The sequence below is a fragment of the Labrus mixtus genome, chromosome 17 (genome assembly GCF_963584025.1).
Source record: "Labrus mixtus chromosome 17, fLabMix1.1, whole genome shotgun sequence".
In the NCBI taxonomy this organism is placed as follows: domain Eukaryota; kingdom Metazoa; phylum Chordata; class Actinopteri; order Labriformes; family Labridae; genus Labrus; species Labrus mixtus.
This window is the reverse complement of record NC_083628.1, coordinates 18131062-18154823: the sequence shown is the minus strand read 5'-3', so window position 1 is coordinate 18154823 and position 23762 is coordinate 18131062. Positions and strand designations below refer to the sequence as shown.

The 23762-nt window shown below is 46.3% G+C and overlaps 2 protein-coding genes across 6 annotated transcripts in view; one reads left to right on the top strand and one right to left on the bottom strand.

Moving 5' to 3' along the window:
* Positions 1 to 23762, top strand: part of dennd1a (DENN/MADD domain containing 1A) — a 168485-nt gene that overhangs the window by 135043 nt on the left and 9680 nt on the right. The window lies entirely within an intron of this gene.
* On the bottom strand, positions 681 to 23293 carry LOC132992139 (rapamycin-insensitive companion of mTOR-like). Of its 3 annotated transcripts, XR_009676300.1 has the most exons (39): positions 23147 to 23236; positions 22991 to 23038; positions 21895 to 21992; positions 21128 to 21192; positions 20910 to 21041; positions 20302 to 20365; positions 19648 to 19774; positions 19383 to 19552; positions 19239 to 19300; positions 18727 to 18794; positions 17809 to 17891; positions 16648 to 16735; positions 16480 to 16570; positions 16033 to 16099; positions 15206 to 15286; positions 15030 to 15130; positions 14480 to 14645; positions 14234 to 14335; positions 13649 to 13695; positions 13415 to 13550; positions 13099 to 13295; positions 11682 to 11808; positions 11324 to 11488; positions 11141 to 11217; positions 10451 to 10529; positions 10021 to 10130; positions 9031 to 9121; positions 8752 to 8844; positions 8548 to 8654; positions 8243 to 8439; positions 7141 to 8110; positions 6729 to 6906; positions 6534 to 6621; positions 5896 to 6084; positions 5473 to 5631; positions 4741 to 4864; positions 4482 to 4620; positions 3043 to 4279; positions 681 to 2934 (listed from the first exon to the last, which is right to left on the bottom strand). XR_009676300.1 is itself a non-coding variant. In XM_061061291.1 (38 exons), the coding sequence occupies exons 1-38, from the start codon at positions 23196 to 23198 to the stop codon at positions 4208 to 4210; spliced, it is 5010 nt and encodes a 1669-aa protein (XP_060917274.1). In that variant the 5' UTR covers positions 23199 to 23293; the 3' UTR covers positions 681 to 4207. The 3 variants fall into 3 exon arrangements, 2 of the variants coding, with proteins under 2 accessions (XP_060917274.1, XP_060917275.1); XM_061061291.1 differs by having other exon boundaries at positions 681 to 4279; positions 23147 to 23293; XM_061061292.1 differs by having other exon boundaries at positions 681 to 4279; positions 9031 to 9118; positions 23147 to 23293.

The following is a 23762-nucleotide window of genomic DNA, read 5'->3' as shown; positions in this document are numbered from 1 at the left end:
GAAAAACTAACATGGAGGACGATGGACGTGGTCAGCTGGTTGTGTGGTTTGTCTTCATGAGACTTTATAAAGACACTCGTGTTGTCGCCATAGTTCTTCTTCAATATCTGTCTCAGCTCGAGGCTCAGTTGTGTTTATGTCCACCGCCATGTTCGTGAGCTGTTAAAGTGAAACATCCCAGTCCGCTCGCTCTCATTGGCTGCTGCAGGTTTTCCATCGGAGGCGGCTCAAACATGATTGTTTGCTCGATCAGGAGCGGTAAAATAATCGCATTGACACAACACACTTAGAGATTATTTGGACAGATTAGGGCCACGCTACTCAAAATGGGTCTAAAATTCATCTTTTGTGTAGCCAGCATCGGAGGGGGAAAAACTGCACATTTACACGACAGTAACGCTAAAATCACAGCAACTAGACGATTTAAGGCGAGTCTCACCTGGACTCTGACAGCGGGGAGGAGAGAGCTGAGGCTGGGTTTCTGACAGGGCGGTGCTGGGTCTTAAGGTTTTGGACCGTCGGGAGGTCAGAATATAAAGTCCCCTCGCCTGTTGTGTTTTTCTTAATGAAGTCGTTTCGGCTGTTGCAGGTCGGTCGCCCTTGTTGGCCATCGTAGAAATGTAGACAGACACATGTTTTCATTTAGTTCCTCTTTATTTCAGACCTCTTCGGTCGTTAAAGTCTCTACAGAACAGAGTAGGCTACATGTTGCATGTTGCATGTTGTGAAATGTTAAATACCAAAGGCAGGAGGTCTCTCCTTAAATTGCACATTTACATTATTTCAGTTCAAATTTTTATTCAAAGAAGCTACGTCATCAAAACAGAAGAAGGTTACATTTCATTATAAAGTTCAGTCCAAAGCACAAACTGAGGTTTGAGTGGTCATGAAACATCGCTACAAGAATATGAAAACAGACAAGGAGAAGCAAGCTAACAATGCTAATTGTGCTAACCGTGCTAACCATGCTAACCCTGTCTCTGAGTGTGCTCTGATACAGTTCGGTCTCAGACTGAATAAAGTGACTTGTTAAAGTTAATATGGCACACAGTGTTCAACAAGGACCTCAGCCTTCTTGTCCAGAAAGACCTTTAGTCTCCTCGTGATCCTCAAGAGCGATTCACAGTTTGATATGTTTGAGTTCTTTGTGCAAAGTTTTGTTAAAATTAAAATTAGTACATCTGATGAATGCATCATTTTGCTGCTGTGTTGAATTCACGACTTTTGTTTTAATCTTAGCTTGTGTTTAAACTGATGAATCAGCTGTTTTTAGAGCAAACTAATTAGCTCCCTTAATTAATTTTTCTTTTGCTGGATTGTTAACTTTGTCTCCCTGTCATAGTCCTCGAGCCTTTCTCAGCGTTTATTATTTCGCTCCTGCAGTCATGAAGGTGTTACAAATCGTTAACAGTAGATCCAAATGAGCAGTCTGTCGTTTTGTGCTACACTCGTCTGTACGATGTGTCAGACGTCCGGTGAATGAAGGGTTAAAGTGCGTTCCATTTGAAAACGTTTCCTAAGTCTCGTTTCTGTGTAATTCAATCGATCAAACCGACAGAATCGTTCAGGTTCTGTAGTGGACATGTTGTCATGTTGCTTTAACGTGCAGACTATCAACGCAGTGTGTCGTTATCTTCTGCTGTTAGCTAACACAACAAAGGTCCTCCTGCTTCAAGGCGGCCATGTTGCTTTTCCAACTTTATACCAACAGGAAACGGAGTCAACTCGGGTGTGACCTCACATCTGAGGTAAATGGAACGCACCATGAAGCCCAATTTGAGCAGGATAAGGATTACCTGTGGACCTCTAATCTGTCAAATTTAAGAATGATTACCCCTCAGCGTGGATACGTAAAGTAAGGGCCCGGTCACACGGAGACGCGTCGCTAGAAAAGCGTCGCCAGCAGAACCTTTGTTTTCCTCGGGTACAGAACGCTTGCAGGGCGCTCTTCTCTGCACGTCACGTTTTTTGTAGCTGTTTTTTTGGGTGCGCTTTAAGTGAAAACATTTTCCGACACCTCAGCTCAAGACGTGGAGTTGCAGCACGCTTCAGTTCCACTTTAGGTTGAAGCAGCCAATCAAATCAAGTAGGAGGCGGGGCGCGGGTGGCACGGTGGTTGGCGTGTGCGCCCCATGTATGGAGTTTCTGGCTCCTTTCCCTCATGTCATTCCACTCTCTCTCTCCCTGATTTCTGACTCTATCCACCGGCCTATCTCTTCAGTAAAGGCACAAAAAGCCCAAAAATAAATCTTTAAAAAAAGGAGGCTTTACCTCCGCTTTTCATGACATTTCCCCTCCTCGTCTCGGAGCAAAGCAAAGGTTTGCTCTATTCCATTTTTTCCCACCTATTTTATTTGGTCGCCCGTATGCACGGAGCCCCGCTCCACAGGCGCTCCCCGCTGTTTTCTCCGCAGATACGCTCCAGCGCTTTTCAATCTCTGTGTGATCGGACCCCATGGACATGTGTGAGCGGGTGATTGTGAACGTCTCCTCACAAATCTGGAACTCATAACGACCGTGGACTGTTCCTGTGCCTTAAAGTTTCAACGATATTTTAAAAAGTGAGTACATGCAGGCAGTGTGTAGCATTGATCAGTATAAATAACACTTCATATCTAACGTACGTTTGAGTATTCAAGTCAAACATTCATCACAAAAACATCATTATTGCTATCGTGTCAGAGGAGCGGAGTCCTCTGCTGTCAGTCCGTGCCTTTAAATATTGCTTCAATTACGTTCATGAAGAAGAAGAAGAGCGAAGATTGTCCGACTTTTCTACTTTTATCGCCCTGTCATGTGCAAACCTCCGATCATTAACAAGACTCTGATACCTGAACCTGTGAGTTAGATCCCTGTGAGATAAATTAACAAAAGTTATTATTATTAATAAATTACAGATGTTAGACTTTATTACAAACCCTTTAGTCTTTACATCTTACTCTACATAACGCAGTATGGAGGGCAGCATGGGGAGCAACGCATAGATCGCAGGAACGAGCACTTTCACTGTTACTGCGGGCGGGAGGGGGGCGGTCCAAAAACCGGGTTCTCCACGATCAAAGTAAGCTCTCCTTCTAAAAAGCACTTCTACCTGCACATATTACACACTGCAGAGAAATGTGTCACACGAGAAATTCACAGAGACATCTAGATTTAAATGTTTTTTGCTACTTGTCAATCTACTTGGTGTGCATGTTTGTTTAAATGTAGAGTGTCTGTCGGCTCCGCTGCAGCCAAATAGTGTGATGCTTTATAAAAACTCAGAGGCTGATTCACAAAAGGGTCGTGTGGCTTTTGCTGCGTCTGCTAAACCTGTGCAAATGAGTCAGTGTAATTCACTAAAATCACACACAAAGGGTTAAATGCACCGCTTACTGCGCTGCAGAGCAAACAGCGTCTCTGTGCGTCCGTCCGTGAGGCTCAGTCGTTAACAGTCACTTGGGGTAAAAACTGCCCCCTTCATATGCAAATCAGCCTCATTGTAAAAAGCGTCTAACTCACAAAAAGCGGCGCTAACAGCCACGTTAAAGGTAGAGTTGGTAATTTTCGAAAACTAGCATGATTTTGAAAGTAGCATTCAAAAAAGCCACGCCCCTCGCTTACATGAACGAGCGACGTTGCTCCCGAAGCGGAGCTCAGCTCGTGCTTTGAGTGAGTGCTCGTGCATGCAAGGGCGAGCAGGGAGACATGGAGGCGTCTGATTGGTTCATCAGATTGGTACCTCGTGGCAGACAAGTTTTTACAGGCTTACAACTGATACAGAAGAAGGATTTACTTTGTTCCTTTTTCAGAGCACATGAGTTATTAATGTCTGTCAGGACCTAAAGACAATTTCAAACAAAATCTGAAAAAGTGGATCTGGAGAAAATTACCAACCCTGGTAAATTACCCTTTAAATTAAAGTGAAAAACGAGCGTCTGCTGCGAGTTGGTGGTAACTGCGCCGCAGTATTTATAAGAGACCTGACGCTCAAACTTTCCAGTGATCAGCAAAACAATTCCCCCTCTGTGTGCCTTCAAAATAAAAGCTCTGTAAATAAAGTCTGTAAATAAGACTCTGACTATTATTAATATACTATGAACAGTCCAGTGCGAGGCTCTAAAGCAGTATACATTGAGTACGATTTCAGACACAGACTGAGGGATGATGGAGGTGTGGGGTCTCCAGCCGGTGAGTCCAGGGGAGTCCGTGGTGCATTCAGGGGGAGTCAGGCGTCAGAGTGTGGAGACGAGGGTCTCCTTGGAGATGTTGACAGGACGCTCTCTGCCTCCTCATACAGCTGAGACACACAGACACAATGCACAGATAGATTAACAGCAGGTGACTTCAGTCAGGAGTGATTCATTTAAACACGCTCATTTGTTATCAGTGAGAAACGAGCAATAAACGGGTCATTTAAAGGTTCTCTCGGCCCTTCACCGGTCCTCTCGATACTCAAATTTGTAATCAGCTGTTTCCTGTTGAACCCATAAAATCATTACCGGTGTGAAGGGAACATCTTGGAAGAGCTCCTGAATGAAGCGGCGTGATGTCAGACGGAACGAGCAGCGAGCCAGCAGGAAGGAAACCTCAGAGTACAGACAGACGTCATCAAATGCAGACGGAAACTTCTCCTTTATCCTGGACAGTAAACACATTAAACGACACATCAGGACAGGCTGGACAGGCTGGACAGGCTGGACGGTACTCTGTACCGTTTAAAAGCAGTTTATTAAGGTTATTAAATGTCTTTAGGCTCACGCCAGCAGGCTGGTCTCGTGGTTCTTTGTCCCCACAGATGAGCTGAGTTTGATGATCAGACGGAGAACCTCTTTCCTCAGGAGAACCCGACCTGCAGGAGCGTCCTCTGCGATCAGCTTCACACCTGTCAGAGTTCAAACAGACGATGAAGCGGTGTGAGACTGGAGATATGGAGGTTCAGCGACAACAACCAATAACTGACACGATGACACAGTAACTGAAAATGTTAAGTTTGAAAATGCAGACATGTGAAGAAGAATATAACTCTCTGAGGCTGCAAATACACCGTGCAATTGTAAAAATGTCTGCTCACTCTGCACGACTGAATCATTTATGACTCACAAGCAAAGCTCACGATTTATGCACTTACACTTGCTTGAGTTAAATTCAGGACGGGGGATTCACACAGAATGTGTCCTCCCACAGATGTTTTAGATGTGTATTTCAGTGGTCTCATATGCACACCTCAAATACAAGCGCAGTCAAAAATGCTAGCAGCTAAATCATGACAAATCTTCCCTGTCAGCTGGAGGTCTGCACATGTTTCCTGCCAACGTTTCTCTCGTTCATATCTCTGGTGATAGGAGGGGGAGGACACGTCAAACAGGCATGCCTGCCGTTGCCATGGTGATTCCAGATGCTGTCTGCCAGTTTGTGCAGTCACAAAGGCCCTGAAGTTGGTGTACACACACTTGTGGCTCTGCTCTCACAACTTCTGTGATAGGCACCCACCTAAAACCATCTCCGTGCTGTGTTGGCTCCCCGCTGACCCCCGAGACACAGAGTCACTGCACCCTGACCCTCCTGACGGATCGGTTTGGACCAGGACCTCCAGCTGCTGAGAGGAAGCTGGACCTAGCCTCTCCGGACACAGCGGGGCGTCTGTGGGCTCTGAAGAAGACGATAACAAGGACAATTAATTAGTACCACAAAGGCGCCAGTGAGCAGCTCAATAATCTATGCGTTATATATTCAGTCAGGAGCGTCTTCAGGATTTATCTGGGCCCCATGAACAGATCTCACATTGGGCCCCTCCTCCACAGCCTCAGCAAACCCTGAGATATTTCTATAACCACACCTCCATTACACAAATGAGCCTTTAAAAGATTTAAATGAAGGTTAATGACATTTGACTCCTTCAATACTTTGTCCCACCTGTGTCCCTGTCCTCAGAGTTGGACTCCATCACAGTCAGTCCAGAACAGTACAGACAGTTGTTCTGGTTGTGATCCTGCAGACCGGTCTCCTCCGAGGCCAGGATCTGGTTCTGATCAACCCGGTTCAGCAGCTCTGTGATGCTGAGCTGTGAGCGGAGCCTCGCTGGTTGACTTCCATCGCTGAGACCTGAGGACAAACATTAGAGTAAACAGGATGCTAAAGCTACCTGAGAACATATAGCATAGCTAACAGGATGCTAAAGCTACATCAGGAAACACAGCACAGCTAACAGGATGCTAAAGCTACATCAGGAAACCACGAGCACAGCTAACAGGATGCTAAAGCTACCTGAGAACATATAGCATAGCTAACAGGATGCTAAAGCTACATCAGGAAACACAGCACAGCTAACAGGATGCTAAAGCTACATCAGGAAACCATGAGCACAGCTAACAGGATGCTAAAGCTACATCAGGAAACACAGCACAGCTAACAGGATGCTAAAGCTACATCAGGAAACCATGAGCACAGCTAACAGGATGCTAAAGCTACTTGAGAAAACAGTACAGCTAACAGGATGCTAAAGGTACCTCAGGAAACACAGCAAAGCTAACTGGATGCTAAAGCTACCTCACCATCAGATCCTCCTCCAGAGAAGAATCCAGCAGAGTGCTCCTCAGACGGAGGACTAAGCCTCTTCTGGAAATACGGAGCGTCTTTGATCTGAATCGAGACAAAAGTCTGTGTGAGTTGACTGAACACGTCAGAGAAGGAAAAGAAGAAAAAATAAGTTCTTTTTTTTTTTTATCTTGTTATAAAGTAGTCCCCACATGGAGCATGTTGTTGATGTTGACGGGCAGAGCGAGGCCCATAAACCCCTCAGAGGAGCTGAAGGATCCAGAGGAGACCATGGAGCGGACCGAGGACGGGTTCTGCAGAAAGTTCTGGTTAATGGGACTCAGCAGGTCTTCTTTGTCCAGAGACGCAAAACTCAGAGCCTTCAGGAACCTGAAGGCAGACAGAGACTGACAGGATGTAGTCATCATGAGTCCTGCTCACAGCTAACTGTGTGACTGGCCTGTTTGTCATTATTATTGCATGAGCCCAATTTAGTCAATTAAACTGATTAAAAAAACACTTCAGTCAATTTCAACCTACAGCAGACTGAGGCGCTGATCCCCAGCTAGTCTCTGAGTCTCATTCTTCTATTTTCATGGATGTTTCAAACCTGAGGATCCTCACCTCTGAGCTGTGCGTCTGGAGTCCAGACTTCCAGACTTCATGGTGATGGTGTCGGTGAACAGGATCTCCTTGGCTGGGGATGCCCGGGCCTCGCTGTGGGACACGCAGGGCTGGATGCGTTGGTGCTGCAGCCTTCTCAGGGTGGTGTAACCCAGAGCGTCCTGGGGGGTGGTGCAGCAGCTGGAAGCGCTGCAGAACAGACTGCAGTCCGCCAAGCTGCTCAGAGCGCTGCTCACCGACGGGGACCTGAAGGACTGAGCGCGCCGTGGCAGCGTGTGGGCGGAGCCAGGAGGGACCAGGAAGACAGAGCAGGACTTGGGGATGGAGAGACGGGTCGAGTAAGGCAGGGGGGTCTTTCTGGTCTCTGTGGGGGGATGCAGGGCCTCCCTGGTAGGACTGGAGCTCATGGAGCTGATACCACTGGTGGTGGAGTCTGTGTTGAAGCTCTGGCTCCGGCTCTTCAACGGAACTCCGCCCCCTCCAGTGGGTCCGTCTTCAGCCAAACGCTCATAGCTGCGTGTCCCCCTCTGATGGTTTTCCCCGAACCTGCTCACCTCCTCTTCCCCGTTCACCTCTCCCTCCCCGTTCACCTCCCCCTCCCCGTTCACCTCCTCCTCCCCGTTCACCTCCCCCTCCCTGTTCACCTCCTCCTCTTCAAGGCTATGGCTGCTCCCCTGGTCCCCCTCGCAACACGAGGACAGGTGGTTGTTGCTGCGAACAGAGAACTCCTCTTCCTTCTCTTTGAGTCCCTGCCCCCCCCCAGGCTCTCCTTTAGGGTCTGGGGTGCTGTCCTCAGGGTGGGTGGGCTTCTTCCTGGGGAGGGACAGAGAGTGCAGGAGGTGGCTGCAGGAGGCCAGCGTGGTGAGGGGGGTCAGTTTCTTCATCAGTTCTGGACAGGTATATAGAGAGGGGGAGGAGTCTTCTGCGATGTCAGAACTCTGGAGCCTATCAGCATCCAGCACACACACACCTGCGCGCACACACACACACACACACACGCACGCACACACACACACACACACACACACACACACACAGGCGCTTTACTACAAGGCTTTAAAAGAAACCTAAACTATGACTTTACTGGACGCTCTGGTCTTACTGGGCTGTGCTGAGTTTCTCGTGGACTCGGTGAAGGTCCTGGATTCAGGGCTCGGTCGAATGTGAGGCTCGAGCTCCTCCGGGACCACGGGCCAAAGAGTCCTCTTGCTGTGTCTCACAGAGTCCCAACCCTGCTGCTTCAAAGAGTCACAGCCCTGATGAGTCCGACTGAGGAGACCCAACACGTACAGACACGTCCTGAAGACACACAATCATTGACCTGTTTGTAAATCCACAACATGCTGCTCACCGAATATTCAGAATGACATAATCAATGAAGTAAATGACTCATGTCGGGGGTCGTACCCTCTGATGGACAGAACCTCACAGCTGTGAGCCAGATCCACGATGTCTGGGATCACCCCCTCCTCCTGCAGCAGGTTCAGACCCCAGGAAGACGAGCCGATGTGTCCCTGCAGGAACAGACACCAGGGGGGGGGGGCTTCAGGACCGGATTAACTGGACTGACAGTCTGAGATTGTACAAGCAGAACAGAATAAATGTGCAGACCAGGGCCCAGAGAGCTGCCTTCAGCTGCCTGATCCCCTCCCATCGGTCCAGGACAGGAGAGCGAACGGTGAAGCTCAAATCAGGGACGACGTTCTGCACGAGGACGAGGAGAGAAGACCTCAGATCAGAGCAAAAATGACCTTTAATCGACCCAAAATGTTTTGAGTTGTTGTTGACTAAAGATTCAAATAAGTATTTAAATATTATCTAAAGATAATAAAAGTAAGTGCTGCTCAGAGTCCGGTCTGCAGCTGTGTTTTAACCAACAGGTAAACTCACCTGAGCCTGAAGGAGCTGGCAGCCGGTCTTATCATGAACCAGCTGACCGTACAGGTGTACAGGCAGATACACATGTGGCCTCTGTGACCTGCTGCACCAGACATACAGACCGATAACAGGTAAAGGATTTATTATTTAATCTCTGTAAATGTTTTTCTTTCTGTTGGGGCCGTCAATAACAGCTGTACGATCATTTAAAGGTCCAATCAGTGAGCTGTGTAGTGAGTGAAATGATAAAGTGATCTTACTATCTGATCAGACATTAAGGAAACATGTTGAAGTGCTGGCTTCTCTGACAACAATGTAGCAGCCAGTATGTCCTCCTTCTAACTTTAGATTCTGCTCCTGAATGGTCTGGATTTGTTTGGACCAGAGAAGGTAGGCGGTTTTAAGGCACCCCCCCCCCCCACACGGCCGTTTTGGACGCCCCTCGGTGTGCCAGATATGAGAGCAGTTATCAGGTCAACAGGTGTTGCAGCGATGGAAGCGGGCAAGAGAAGTGGTTCAGATAGAAGTGATTGTACCCGACCTAAAAAGCCTCTGCATGTTTCTAATAAGCTCCACGAGCAGAAACGTGCTCAAACTAGGATCAATATTGGAGATGATTTTGAAAAATGGAGAGAGGTTAGAACACAGAAAGGTTTACAGACCGATGCAGAGCTGGATAAACACTGAAGCTACAGTGTCCACCACATGGTGACCTGCGTGAGCATCGACTGTAGAGGGGGGGGGGAGGGGGGGACAGCTCGCTGCAATGTTTAGAATCTGGACTGAAGTACCCATTTTAACCACTAGGGGTCAGAGATTGCTCCTTTAAGTCTGCAGGGAACACTGGACTTTGTGCTTCTTTATCCAGAAGTTACAAACTGAGATCAAGGCTTTTCTGGTGACTAAACTTCAGGACTGAAGCTGCTGCATCGTGAACACCGGGCTTCTATTTGACTTTGTTTTAAACTCTGACAGACAGAATCCACACTGCAGGGTCATGACCTCTGGTTGCTGCGGCGTACGTATTGCTCTCCGTTGACAGGTTTTCTGTAGGTGGTGAGAGCCTCGTTGAGCTGCTCCTCGATCAGGTCCACATACTTCAGGTTAAACTCCTGCAGGGACACACACAGGAGCAGAGCTGCTACATGTTCTCTTCATGGTGCTTTCACACATGCACAACACTCCCCAAGACTTTCGGGGTGAGCTGCATGTTTGTTTCTCCTTTCTCGCATGTCATTCCCCACTCTCTCTCTCTCTAACTCGATTTCTTTAGTACCTCTAAATAAAAAAAGTGAAAGTCTCCCGCTTTGAGGTGTGAAATAACAACTCAGGAAGATTTCAGAGGCAGTCGGCCTGAAATGTTCTAGATATTTTCAGGAGTGTATGTGTGAAAACAGCTGAGACAGAAAGATGTGTGCTGCTGTTAATGCACCTTCTGCCATCTCTCCATCTCTGCAGAGATGTATCCTCTCTCACTGAGGTACGAGAAGCCCTTTGGGATGGAAAGAAACCTGCAGAAACACAAAGGATGCTTCAGTCCCAATAATTCAAAGGGCTTTAGATCCGCTTCAACAATAAAATCTCCACAAAGCCTCTGAATAATTGGCGCTCAGCAGCTTTCATTGTCAGATATCTGGAACAGACAAGTTGTTAGGAAAGCAAAGTCTATCTTGTCCAGCTCTGACCGTCCTCTCTTAGAGGAATTTGTTCTTCTTCCCTCAGGTCGGAGGTACAGGCAAACAGATATACATTTTCATATGTTCCTCGTGCAATTAATGCTCTTTATCTTCTTTAAATCCTTGACTGCACTTTCAAGCAGAGCTATTGCACTTTATATTTATTATATTTATTTATTTATACTATTTGAGTGACACTTGTTAACGATCAGTGAGTTTTATATTTCTTGGTTGTATTTCATCAGGTTGTATTGCACTGTGTCTGTTTATCTGTTGTGTTTTTGTGTCCACTGCTGCAAATCAAATTTCCCTTCAAGGGACAATAAAGATCTGAACTGAGCTGAACTTCATGTTCAGGAAACAGAGATTTACTGGATCAGAGGTGGAACAGTTCCACACATGAACTTCATAAAATCATCCAGTCAGACAGATGTGTGTTTCCTCACCTGAGCAGCAGCAGCACACCTTTGTCCCCCAGGTGAGACAGAGCCGGTCTCATCTCTGTCAGAGCGTGAAGGTTGGCCTGAAGAAGAGCACGCATGGAGCTGATATCCTTTTTTTTTATTTTTTTTTTTACATTAAATCATCAGATGTATTTCTACTTCCTGTGTTTCTTCCTCCCCCCTCACCTTGTCCTCACAGGCTTCGTCCAGGATGTCCAGCGCCTCCATGGAAACGGTCTTATTCCTGTCGTAGAGCTGAGTGACCAGGAGCTCCATGCCCCAGTTACTGAAGAACTCCACGCCTGCCCGCAGGAGGACGCGCAGGTGCTTGGTGGCGTACAGCCTGCAGGTCTGTCATCAGTTCAGACGAGTGAGGAAGAGATCAGAGGCTGAGAGTTACTAACACTGATTTATACGACACCTTCAGTTATCTGGAGTCTGACGGCTTTTCCAGTCAGGATGCAAACTATAACTCTGTATTTTAATCAACAGACTTTTCTTTGCCGCTGTATGAAGGAATAAAAGCACAAACTGTGAGTCTTACATCGTTGGCAGCAGTGAGGACTTTGGACAGGATGACCCGAGACAGACCGTCTGTGCTGTAGTCCAGCGTGGAGACGGTCAGCTTCAGCAGGTGCTCCTGATTCTTCAGACTGCACACGCTCAACAAACTGACAGAGAGGCATAAGAAGAAACAGAGAGAGAGAGAACCCTGTGAGACTGATGCAGCTGGAGGATGTCGGGGTGAGCAGATCTTAATGTGTCCGCTGTCAGCCCGGTCTGTCTGTCTGCACAAGTTTTAACCTCAATAAAGTGATTATGTGTCACTCAGAGGCTCAAACATGTTTCAAAGCGCGCTTGCACATGGCAACCCGTATAGTGCCAAAGCATGCTTCACCATCAAAGTCCAGCTTTTTTTATTTTTAATACATTTTTATTCACCAAAACGTGCATGCACACACTCACACAATAGAAAAAAGAGATACAAACAAGAGGGGAACTGTGGTACGATACAGTTTTGCAAGCAGATTTAGAGAAAAACAAACAAACAAACAAAACAAAAGGAAAAGGGTCAGTAAATAAAATGAATGAATTAGAAAGAGGGACTAAAATAAGTAAATGAGCAAACAGGACAAAGAAAAACATGGTGGACAGTATAGTAACAAAAATATGTCAAATAAAACTGGTGGGATAGGTTGTACACATGGTGACCATTTTTGGTGTTGTTTGTTTTTGTTTTGTTTTTCACTTTGTATGGGTGCTAACATGATGATTGCCAAATACAGACTGTTTGTAAATTATATTCAAATTATTGTGCTAATTTCCTCTCTCCTCCTCGTTTACCTGCCTGGTTCTGCTGACTCACCGGCATCAAAATAGTGGTGAGAATTGTGGCGTATATTTTGTTGAATTCTGTGAGTTGGTTTTTGAGTGTGGCTGATTGTTGTTCCATTGATATCTGTTGTGTAAGGAGGTCTAACCATTGTGATGTGCTGATCTTTTTCCTACTTTTCCAGTTTAGCAGTATTGTTTTCTTGGCGACAGTAGGGGTATTAGGATTTCTTTTGAGTTTAGGATTTCGTTTGTGTTAAGTTCATCCAGATTGCCAAGAGTGGAATGTTGTGGCCAAGGAGTCAGGATAGAGTGATGATGATTTCTTTCCAGAAGTTATGGATTGGTGGACACAGCCAAAATGCACGGAGGTGTCCAGTTTGTTTGACTAGTGGAGGAGCGAGTATCTGCACTAGTTTCATCTGAGAGTTGAGGTGAGAGCTTTCAGGGGAACAACAGTCTGATGGCGATCATCGTCACCTGGAGCGAGCGCTGCTGCAGACACGCTCAGTGAAAGGACAAAAGATGTGGACTGAGCAAAAACCCTCCACAGCTGCTGCAGTATTTATTCTGATTTATTGCAACTTTGTGTAGACGTAATGAAAAGAGATTTACGTTAAGACTCTGACCTCTGGAAGACGCTGCACTTCTCCAGCATCCTGACTCCGTGTGTGTGGGCCGACAGCGAGCCCAGGAACAGGAAGTAGTGCTGGCCGAGCGTGGTGAGCAGCCTGCTGCCTGACAGCCCGCGCTCGGGGTGAAACTGAGTAGAGAACAGACACTGAGCGATGTCCTTCACCAGGTCCTCCAGGTACACCTGACCCTCCTAACATCCAGAGGGCGGAGAAGGGGGGGGGGGGGGGGGGGGGGGGGTTACAGGATGACACATTTACTCCAACACCTCCTCCTCCGACGAACTAACACAGAACTACAAGTTACTGTTACCTCCTCAGAGAGCAGCAGGAAGTCCACAAACTGACAGCCCACCACAGTCAGCTGTCGGGCCTTGGGGTGCTCCAGCTGCAGGCTGCTGTACTGCTGACTGCTGGGCTTGTAGAAGAGCAGGAGACGCTGCACAAACCTGCAGAAAATAAAACACACACATTGAGTCAGGTAGTGTGACGGGCTGCAAAACTCAAGATAAGAGCAATCGGAAGATGAGAGGAAAAAGATTCTTACTTGTGAATTTGTTCGTCTTTATGGCTCCGTAAACTAACGCTCGGCCACTTCAGAGACGATTTAAAAAAAACAAAAAAAAAAACAGGTGAGAAACACAAGCAAGGCGAGGCAAGTTTATTTATGTCGCACATTTCAACAACAAGGCAATTCAAAGTGCTTCACACAAGACATCAAAAAGCATCACGACAGAGGAAAGAAAAGAAACATTAAAATAGAACATTTAAAAATCACTGAAATTATTAAATCTGAAAATATGGTCAAATAAAAATAATTCAAATGAAATGAATTGAAATAAATAAAGTAAAAATATAAAATCTTATAAAAGCTGTTTAATGAAAGGCAGCTGTAAACAGGTGAGTCTTCAACCTCCATTTAAAGGAGCTGAGAGTTTCAGCAGACCTGCAGCTTTCTGGGAGTTTGTTCCAGATATAGGGAGCATAGAAACTGAACGCTGCTTCTCCGTGTTTGGTTCTGACTCTGGGGACAGATGAACTCAAACAGAATCCATCCTGACTCCGTTCAAACGCGCTCCTGGTTGGTTGGTTTGTGTAGGAGAATGGAGACAGCAGAGAGGATCCTCTGTACCTTTAAAACGGTTCCTATCAGGGACCAGTTCCAGTCCAGGTGGTCTTTGTGGTTCAGGATGTGACTGTCTCTCAGGTGGGTCATCAGGGAGTCGTCAGAGTCCTGCACGACAAGCACACACACACACACACACAGCACATTCGCGTCACGTTTAGAGGCTCGTCGTGTGCGCCAGCTCGGCGGGTCAGCCGTCCAAACGCCACGTTCAAAGATCCAGTAGACGGACTGAAGCGCACATATTTTCACCTTGATGACAAAGATGTCTCTGTGGGCTTTGACGTGCTGATCTCGACAGCAGTGTGACGCTCCTGATGTTCGGAGGATGTGGTCCAGGTAGAGACTGTCAGGTGTGACTCCTCTCTTCTTCTTCTCATGGAAACACTTCAGGTGGTTCACGGCCGCTGTCGCGCGTCTGAAATGGAAAACATCGGTTTCAGTGCCCGGATAATAACCGTTTGATGATCGACATTATGTAATATGATAAGACACACATCAGTCGACTAGTTTTCATTTATTTCAGGGAGTTTAAGCTCAACGAATTCCGACCAATCAGAGAGCATTTTCCTCGAGCATCACAAATTTCATTCCGCTTGTAAACGTCCCCGTGTGAACACAGACAGAACCTGAGGTAATTATGCAACAATGGAAGAAACTGATCGATGATTCAGACCAGAGCAATTGATCTAGAGGTGTGAAAACGCCTTTAAATAGCAGAGTGGAGTGTTCAGGTCCACCTCTTGTTTACACTCAGCGTGTTCTGTAAACATGTGAAGCGTGACCGGGGTCAGGTACTCACAGTCTCTTCTCAGGTGTGATGTCAAAGGAGGCGGCCATGTTGATGAGGGAGGGTAAACAGTGCAGGTGGTGGCTGTGGCTGTGAGGGAGGAGGGCGTTCGCCTACAAGAGGACGGACGGATTATTAAAATGATTTGATTAAAGGAATGTCGAGCTCTAACGAGAGGAGGGACGTACCATGTGGAGAAGTTCTCCCAGCAGGATGGTGGAGCAGACTGACAAGACCTCATCGCTGCTGGTGATCACCTCGATTAATCCCTGCAGAGAGAAACACACACACAGTGAAACACACACACACACACACACATAATGTCTTGCCGACAAAATGAACGCAGCAGTTGGTGCATCCAGAGCTGCAGTGGATGCTGGGTATGTCCCGAATGACATGCAGGTTGGACAAATGGGAAAAATTGTTGTACCAATACATAATGAAACACACACACACACACACATAATGAAACACACACACACACACACACACATAATGAAACACACACACACACACACACACACACATAATGAAACACACACACACACACACACATAATGAAACACACACACACACACACATAATGAAACACACACACACACACACACACACACAATGAAACACACACACACACATAATGAAACACACACACACACACACACATAATGAAACACACACACACACACACAGACACACACATACACAATGAAACACACACACACACACACACACACACACACACACACACACACAGGTGTTAAACACACACACACACACACACACACACACACACACACGCACAAACATAATGAAACACACACACACACACTAATAGAGAGAAACACACGCGCACACACACACACACACACACACACACACACACACACACACACACACACACACACACACACACACACACACACACTGAAACACACACACACACACACTGACAGAGAGAAACACACACACACACACACTGACAGAGAGAAACACACACAGTGTTGTGAGGTCGTACCTCTAACAGTCCGCTGTGGATGAACGCAGAGAGAACCAGAGCGAGGTAGTTATCCATCAGGTCGGGCCTGAAACAACAAAATAAACTTCTTAAAGAGACTTTTCTTTCAGCGCATGTGATGATGTGTGATGTGATGATGTGATGATGTGATGATGTGATGATGTGATGATGTAAAAAAGGCTCCAGTGTCACTGATGTAACTCCTGGTTATAAAAGTCTTATTTATGGAGCTTTTATTTTGAAGGCACACAGAGGTGCCACACGATCATTTTGTGAATCAGGCCCTTTTAAAAAGCATCACGCTGTTTGCTCTGCAGCGCAGGTTGCACTTAACCATTATATATGTGTGTTTTGTGCATTAGACGGCGTCTCTTTGACTCGTTTTCACAGGTTTAGTGAACACTGAAGCCGTGCGATCCTTTTGTGAATCAGGCCCTCAGTTTTTACCTCGAGCAGGATCGATGGGGGAGAAGTGTTTTCGCCTCTGAAGCCACAAATCCATCAGAAAGCCTCCAGCTGTCCTGAAACCTGCTCGGGTCTGAACAGGTCAGAGATTTAACAGATGCACCTCAAGTCCATATAAGGAGCTGATCAGAGTGATGTCATCATACTCACCTACGCTGAGAAGAGCTTCTTTAAAGTCTGCAGTCATGGCGGGTTTGATGAGATGGAAGATTTCATAGAAAACCTCTAACAGAGCTTTCTGAAGGGGAGAGACAGGAAGGTCACACACCAGGGGAGGGAGGTGTTTTAACATGCAGGTAACAGAAATGTAGAAATAAACTAAAAACCAGGAAAATAAACTACAGCAACAATCATGACGGCTATCATCTCAACATTAGATCAAAGTTGAGATGAAGACGATTGGTCACAGCTGAGAGCGGCGCTGCATTCATTCTGATTCAGACAGAAACATTTAAAGTGACTGACGGGCTATCTGTTTATTTCTCTCCAAAAAGGCAAGTTCAATCATTATTATTCATTTAATTGGGGTTTATTTTATTCCAAACTCCCTCAGGTTCAGCCATAAACTGTAAATGTTAAAGGATAAAGCCGAGTGAGGTCACCCGTCTGTTCCTGCAGGGGGCGCTGGAGTCCCATCGATGGCGGTCTCCATGATTGAAATCCTGTCTCAGTCTAACTTTCAGTCAACCTAACGACAGACTGAGAGCTGGAGCTGAGGCGGGTTTTAAACCTCTTGACAAACCGTTACACCGCGCCCACTTGTCAATCAGGTCAGCTACACGCCTTATTGTGAATAACTCTTATCCTTCATCAAATCAAAACTGATGAGTCATCAAAACATTCACCCCCCCGTACAGTGTGTGTCGATCGAGACATGAGCTAATCAGACCTGTTTGTTTTTTTGAACCAGGCTGTAAACATGTTAATCTCTGCTGTAAAAACAGACTTTTTAGAATGGGTGTGTATGTGACTTCCTGTGTTCCTGCAGCCAGCCTCTAGTGGACACTCGAGGAACTGCAGGATTTTACACTTCAGCATCGGCTTCATTTTTCAACACCGGAGGTTGCTGCTTTGGTTCAGCCTCCTGTTTGCCTTCTCTGGGAAGTTTGGTAGTGCCAATATTAGGAGTCTAGGACGTCTATTTCAGTTGCCATGGTATCAGACAGGTATTACCATAGTTATTCTGAACTATAAAATGTGGTCGCATTAAAACCCCTGATCTTTGAAGCTCAGAGCGTTCAGCTGCTGTGTGAAAGGTTGTTGTGTCCTTTAACAAAGAAAAAACAACTCCACTGTAACATCATGACCTACCCTCACGTCCATATTTGGTATACACAGTAAACCAATCAGAGACTGGAGTCCAGAGCTGCCTGACTTACACAGGTTAATGATGCCTGCGGGTACAGAGACACACACACACACACACACACACACACACACACACACACACACACACACACACACACACACACACACACACACACACACACACACACACACACACACACACACACACACACACACACACACACACACACACACACACACACACACACACACACACACAGAGAACAGGGTCTGAGTTTACAGCACAGCAATATTTCTCTGCAGGTAACAAACAAATGCGAGGGTTAACGAGACTATCAGAGATAAACGGGGTAAAAAGGCGATGTGTAGGTGTGTGGTTATTACCTGTAGGAGACACAAACATTCGGTACGGCATCCACGGTTCAAAATGCGCTTGTGAATTTCAGTCAAAAGTCTTTTTCTCTGAATCGCCTCTGGTTGTGTGTGCCTGTGAGTCCATGCAATGGGATGAGGAAACCCCTCGTTCACAACGCCGGTGTCAGATTACACACATTACTTTAAACTGGCGAGCGGTGAGGAGAGGCAGCTGAGAATCGTGACCAAAGAACCGAGGTGCGTATTGAACCGCTCACTAAATGTATTGTCTCGTACCTAGTGTGTGTGTGTGTATCGAGGAAAACGCTGCAGAAATCAGGGCAAAAGTGTCGCTTACTACAAATGTGTGGCCGCTCAGCAGGGGGTCAGATGTTACCATCACTTATCATTTCATTCACAGCGTGGATATTTAGACCGCTGTACGTCACAGAAAACATGGCAGGCTACTGGAGGTCAGTGTCAGTGTGTGACATGTATTTTCACTGTAATCCTTAGAGGAGAAGTAGATTCATAAAAAACAGGATGAGTGTTGTTGGCAGTATTTACCTGACCACGAGCGAAACGAGGCGACTATCGACATTTTACTGGCCGTGAAATGAGCCTGTCTGTCCTCCCTGATGATGACAGATAAAAGACGATTAATGAACACCCTGAATATTACAAATACCGTAAAATCAGGAATGTAAGACACACTTTTAAAACCTTCACATGAACGCAGGTTTGATTGAAAAGACTCCTTAGTTAGAGAGTGAGAGGAGGGGGGCAGAGACTGTGGGTCTGAAGGGCTGAAGTGGAGGGCTGTGGGTCTGAATTTAGCTAGCAGGATTACAAACTCCACCTGGTGGTGACAGGCGGTACTTAAAGAGACACAGCAGCACACAGACTGATCGATGTAGACTTTAATGGAAACCATCAGGAAGACAGTTTGAACCTTTGTTAAAAAACCAGACTGAGACTCACATCCAGGTGTGACTTATATTCCAGATTTTACGGTATTAGCGTTGAACATAATGAGAACCCTTTTGATGTTTCATGTTTATCAGTCTGTGAGGACTCACTTGAGCAGCGCAGAGTCAGGACTGTGTCTGTAGTGGAAGTCGGTGTACGGGGCCAGGATTTGCTGAAAGAGCACAGAGTCATGTTTTATATCAAACAAGAGAAAACGCAGAGTGAGAGAGGATTCTGGAGTGTATGGTCTGTACCTCGAGCTCGACGTCAGCGCGCACATAGCGGCGGGTGTGTGGGTGGTTGAGGAGGTGCAGGACGGTGGTGATCAGGGCCTCGTTGATCCGGATCAGCTGACAGGCGGTCACGCTCCTCAGGATGGTGCTGAGCCCTCCCCGCTGGGCCACCACAACGGGGTTCTTTAAGGCTTCAGAATAAAGAGGCCACACAGACTGTGACACCGCTGACATCACCCTGTGTGTGTGTGTGTGTGTGTGTGTGTGTGTGTGTGTGTGTACTCACACAGCTCACAGAGAATGGCGATGCAGACTCGCACCATCCTGTCTCGTTCATGAAGCCCGTCGTTGCCCACGGCGATTAGGGCATTGGTGAGAGAGGAGGGGAAGAGCTGAGCGTTCACACTGATCATCTGTGTGCGGACGCAACACACACACACACACACACACACACACACACACACACACACACACACACACACACACACACACACACACACACACACACACACACACACACACACACACACACACACACACACACACACACACACACACACAGCCAGTTTGTAAACTGTATAAAATATGGATGTAGTATCAGTTATGTCGCCCGTTGGTTTCTGAAGCACAATTTTGAAGCCCAATGATGGCGGTCGCCATGTTGAAAATGCTGTTTTACACAAACTGTCAGTCAACCTAACGACAGGCAAAGAGCTGAAAAGAGGCGGGCCTTAGGCCTCCAGACCAACAGCTACAACACGCCCGCCTGTCAGTCAGATCAGCCACGCCCAATTAGGACTCGTCTACTGTGTTGCCATCTTTAATGTACTGGTCTGTAATCTTTTTATCAGCAGAGTTATTGTACATTAATGAAGAGGCAGTGCGTTCATGCTAAGTGATGTTTCTACGTGTAATAATAACCATCAGAAGCAGATCTCACCTTGCGTGCCAGTCTGACCGCCTGAGTTCTTTCCACCTCGTTGCTCTGCTGAATATCGATACACCTGAGACGGATTCAAGAGGACGGTCAGAGCAGAGGATCTACAGTCACTACACAAACACAACATCACTGTGGATGGAGCTGGGGTCGTCCTGGTTCTGGACCAGGTGAGCCGGATTATTATCGTTGACAAAAACATACTAACTGACTGAAACAGTAATGTGTGTTTACAAAGTTCGAGAGAAGATGTCTTAAGTTTTCATTTTGACTCGAGCACGCTGAGAGACACACAAACAATCTGTCTCAGACACGTCAGCTTATATGTTGATGAGCGGCCGACTGCTGAAGTTTAGAGATCAGAATCAGAATCAGATTTATTGGACAGGTATGCTTACACACACACAAGGAATTTGACATGACGGCCACGACATGTTCCCTCATTTCCATCTCTGACATGGCGCTTTGCATTGTGGGAAACAGTACGCAAGGGAGACCGGTCTGATGCAGACTCGGTAAGACCTCTGGGTATTTTTGACAAACTCAGGATCTCACCTTTGTTCGCGCACTGCATTTTGGGCCGGCTAGAAAACAGTGGAGGTCTCTCTCACCTGGCGATCAGGTAGTCCACCTGCAGCCTCAGCACCTTCTCTAGCACACCGCTGTCCCTGATCAGGTGACGCAGAGCTCGTAGTCCTGCCGCCCGAACCTCTTTGGCCTCATTCAACAACGCCAGCCGGAGACTGAGGAGAGGAAGGATTTAATTAGAGCACGATTAAGAACACTGCAGCAGAAGAAATGAGCAGCATTAACACGTCCACACACTGACCAGACGATGATCTCCTCATGTGTGAAGCCGAGTTTCTTCTCTGAGTGACCCACGCTGCAGAGGAGCTGAGAGGACACAAATACACACAAATACACACAAATACACACTGCAGTTTATATATTCAACAACACAAACTACAAGACAGTACAACACTTGTATTAACAGTATACACATGATAACAAAACTAAAGTTACACTTAAGAAGAAGAGGTATAATTGGCAAAGGATTCTGGGATGTGTTGTTCTTTGATTCTGGAAGAAAAATGATGCACACAGTCTTGTACCTTCAACTTTTTCTCAGTTTTAAAACGCCTTTTTTTTGCGCCAAATCAAATGTTTTACAGTCACGAGTATTGGGTTAGCTGGTTGTCATGGTTACAGGCTTCACTCTCTTGATATAAGGATTTTGTGAAATGTCAATGAAAGGATTTGAACGGGGAAATTTACTTCAGGAACCAGAGCTGCAGAAAAAGATGTCGGTCAGTGTTGAGCTCTGACGCATCAAATAATCAAAAAGAAACTTCACAGAAAAATTAGGCTTGATGATGACTTCAAATGTATCTGGGCGGGGTTTATGACCTATTCTGCCGCCAATCACCCAGGGGAGCTCTGAATGTTTTATTTAGCTTCACTTGAGGCGAGGTGTTCTTCGGTCTGCTCTTTATACCGTCTACAGCTGCAGCTCTCAGAGGTGCACTCACTCCTTAAACACAGGAACATCACTCCTCAAAGTAAGCGCCCGTTTACTCTCCCGGCGTTCACACACACCTTCACTAAGTTGTTGAGGTGTCCCAGCTTCCTCATGTTGGACACTTCTTTCTGCTTCACCACGTTTTGAAGGATTTCAAGCAGATTTTCTGCAGGATCTGAAACCAAGCAGAGGAATGTCAAACAGAGACGTTTTAAATCAGAGTGACATGTTTCACATTAACAGAGCGATGTTCACTTTACACACAGTGAGCGTCCTGACGAGTGTCAAACAGAAACAACGACCACATTAAACACAGACGGGTAAATACTGGTACCCACCATCGACTGTACCCGCAGCGCTGGAACTCACTGGGTCTAACGTCTTCTCTTCAGTTGTTCACAAACATGAACTGTTTTAATAAAACCGATGCACCTTTACAAAGAGCTCTTTAATCTCTGCTGTAAAAAAACGTGTGTATGTGACTTCCTGTGCTTCTGCAGCCAGCCTCTAGTGGACACTCGAGGAACTGCAGGATTTTGCACTCTGCTTCATTTTTCATCACTGCAGGTTCCTTCTTGATCGATAACTACAAGTCATGAATGATTTCACGAGCAAAGAAAAGGCGTTCTGTTTTTGATTGAATTAATAATAAATAATAATAATTCATCTGAGGGGTCGATGTTAAAATGTTTTTCTCAGTGTTTTGGAGGAATGTGACATCTGAGGTATATTTTAGTTTTGTTTTCTGGGATCTACTGTGCACTGTTATTGCCCCTTGGGCCTTGTATGAAGGAAATCCAGATCATCTATTTTAATATTTAGACATTGGGGGTGGTATTAAGATTGTTTTTTGAACATTCATTGAAGCAGTGTAGAACAGGTTAAGAGTTGCTCCAACCATATCTGGTCCATTTGACCCTCAACCCTGAATCATTAAATCAAACTGCACAATTTAAAAACCTGAGTGAAACAGGCTTCATGGCGGAGGTGACTGACATCAGGTGTCCAAGTTTCATTTGAAAAACAGATAAAAACAAACAGATCAACACAGAGAGAGAGAGAGGCGCACGCACACGCACATGCGCGCACACACACACACACACACACACACACACACACACACACACACACACACACACACACACACACACACAGAGTTAAAGTGATGCTTACCTCTGTTTAGATCCAGAGGGACAGCTTCCTCTCCGCTCTCATTCCGACCTGACAGCACACACACGTAAACACAATGTAAAGGAAGAGACACACACGCCCGCACACACACACATGCCGTTTCTAAAGTTTCAAAGAACAGAAATGTGTGTGCGTCACCTCTCATCCGTGCGCTCCTGCTCGGCCGGCCTCGGATGCTGCTCACCGCCATCTTTACAGGAGAGAGAGAGATCGAGAAAGAGAGAGAGAGAGGGAGGGCGAGAGAGAAAGAGAGAGAGAGAGAGAGAAAGAGAGAGAGGGAGGGCGAGAGAGAGAGAGAGAAAGGGAGAGAGAGGTGAGAGAGAGAAAGTTAAAGTATCGCGAGAGTCTCCTCTTCATCATCAGGACTCTGACGCTGAGGAAGGACTCCCTCTGACGTCATATATAGGTCATCAAATCATCTTCGTAAAGACCCTGACGTCACATATCGATCACAAAGTAATAATTAACCCTTCAAAGTAAAGTTCTCCCATGATGATCTTATTTTAAAGTTAGTCTTTAAATCAAAATGATTCAAAAAGTCTGATGTAACAGGACTGAGGAGACTTTGTGTGTGTCTGTGTTCAAGTGTGTGTGTGTGTGTGTCTGTCTGTGTGTGTGTGTGTGTATGTCTGTGTGTGTGTGTGTGTGTGTGTGTGTCTGTCTGTGTGTGTGTGTGTATGTCTGTGTGTGTGTGTGTGTGCGTGCGTGTGCGTGCGTGCGTGCGTGTGTGTGTGTCTGTCTGTGTGTGTGTGTG

Bases quoted from the DNA above. Each gene is read 5' to 3' on its own strand.
- LOC132992139 (XM_061061291.1), bottom strand. From the start codon at position 23,198: ATGGCGGTGAGCAGCATCCGAGGCCGGCCGAGCAGGAGCGCACGGATG. The intron at 17,892-18,726 runs GTAAATACTGCC...CTGTACCCGCAG, and splicing joins CTCGTTTCGCTCGTGGTCAG to GCATCATTAACCTGTGTAAG. The intron at 13,296-13,414 runs GTAACAGTAACT...TCTGGATGTTAG, and splicing joins TCCTGCTGCTCTCTGAGGAG to GAGGGTCAGGTGTACCTGGA.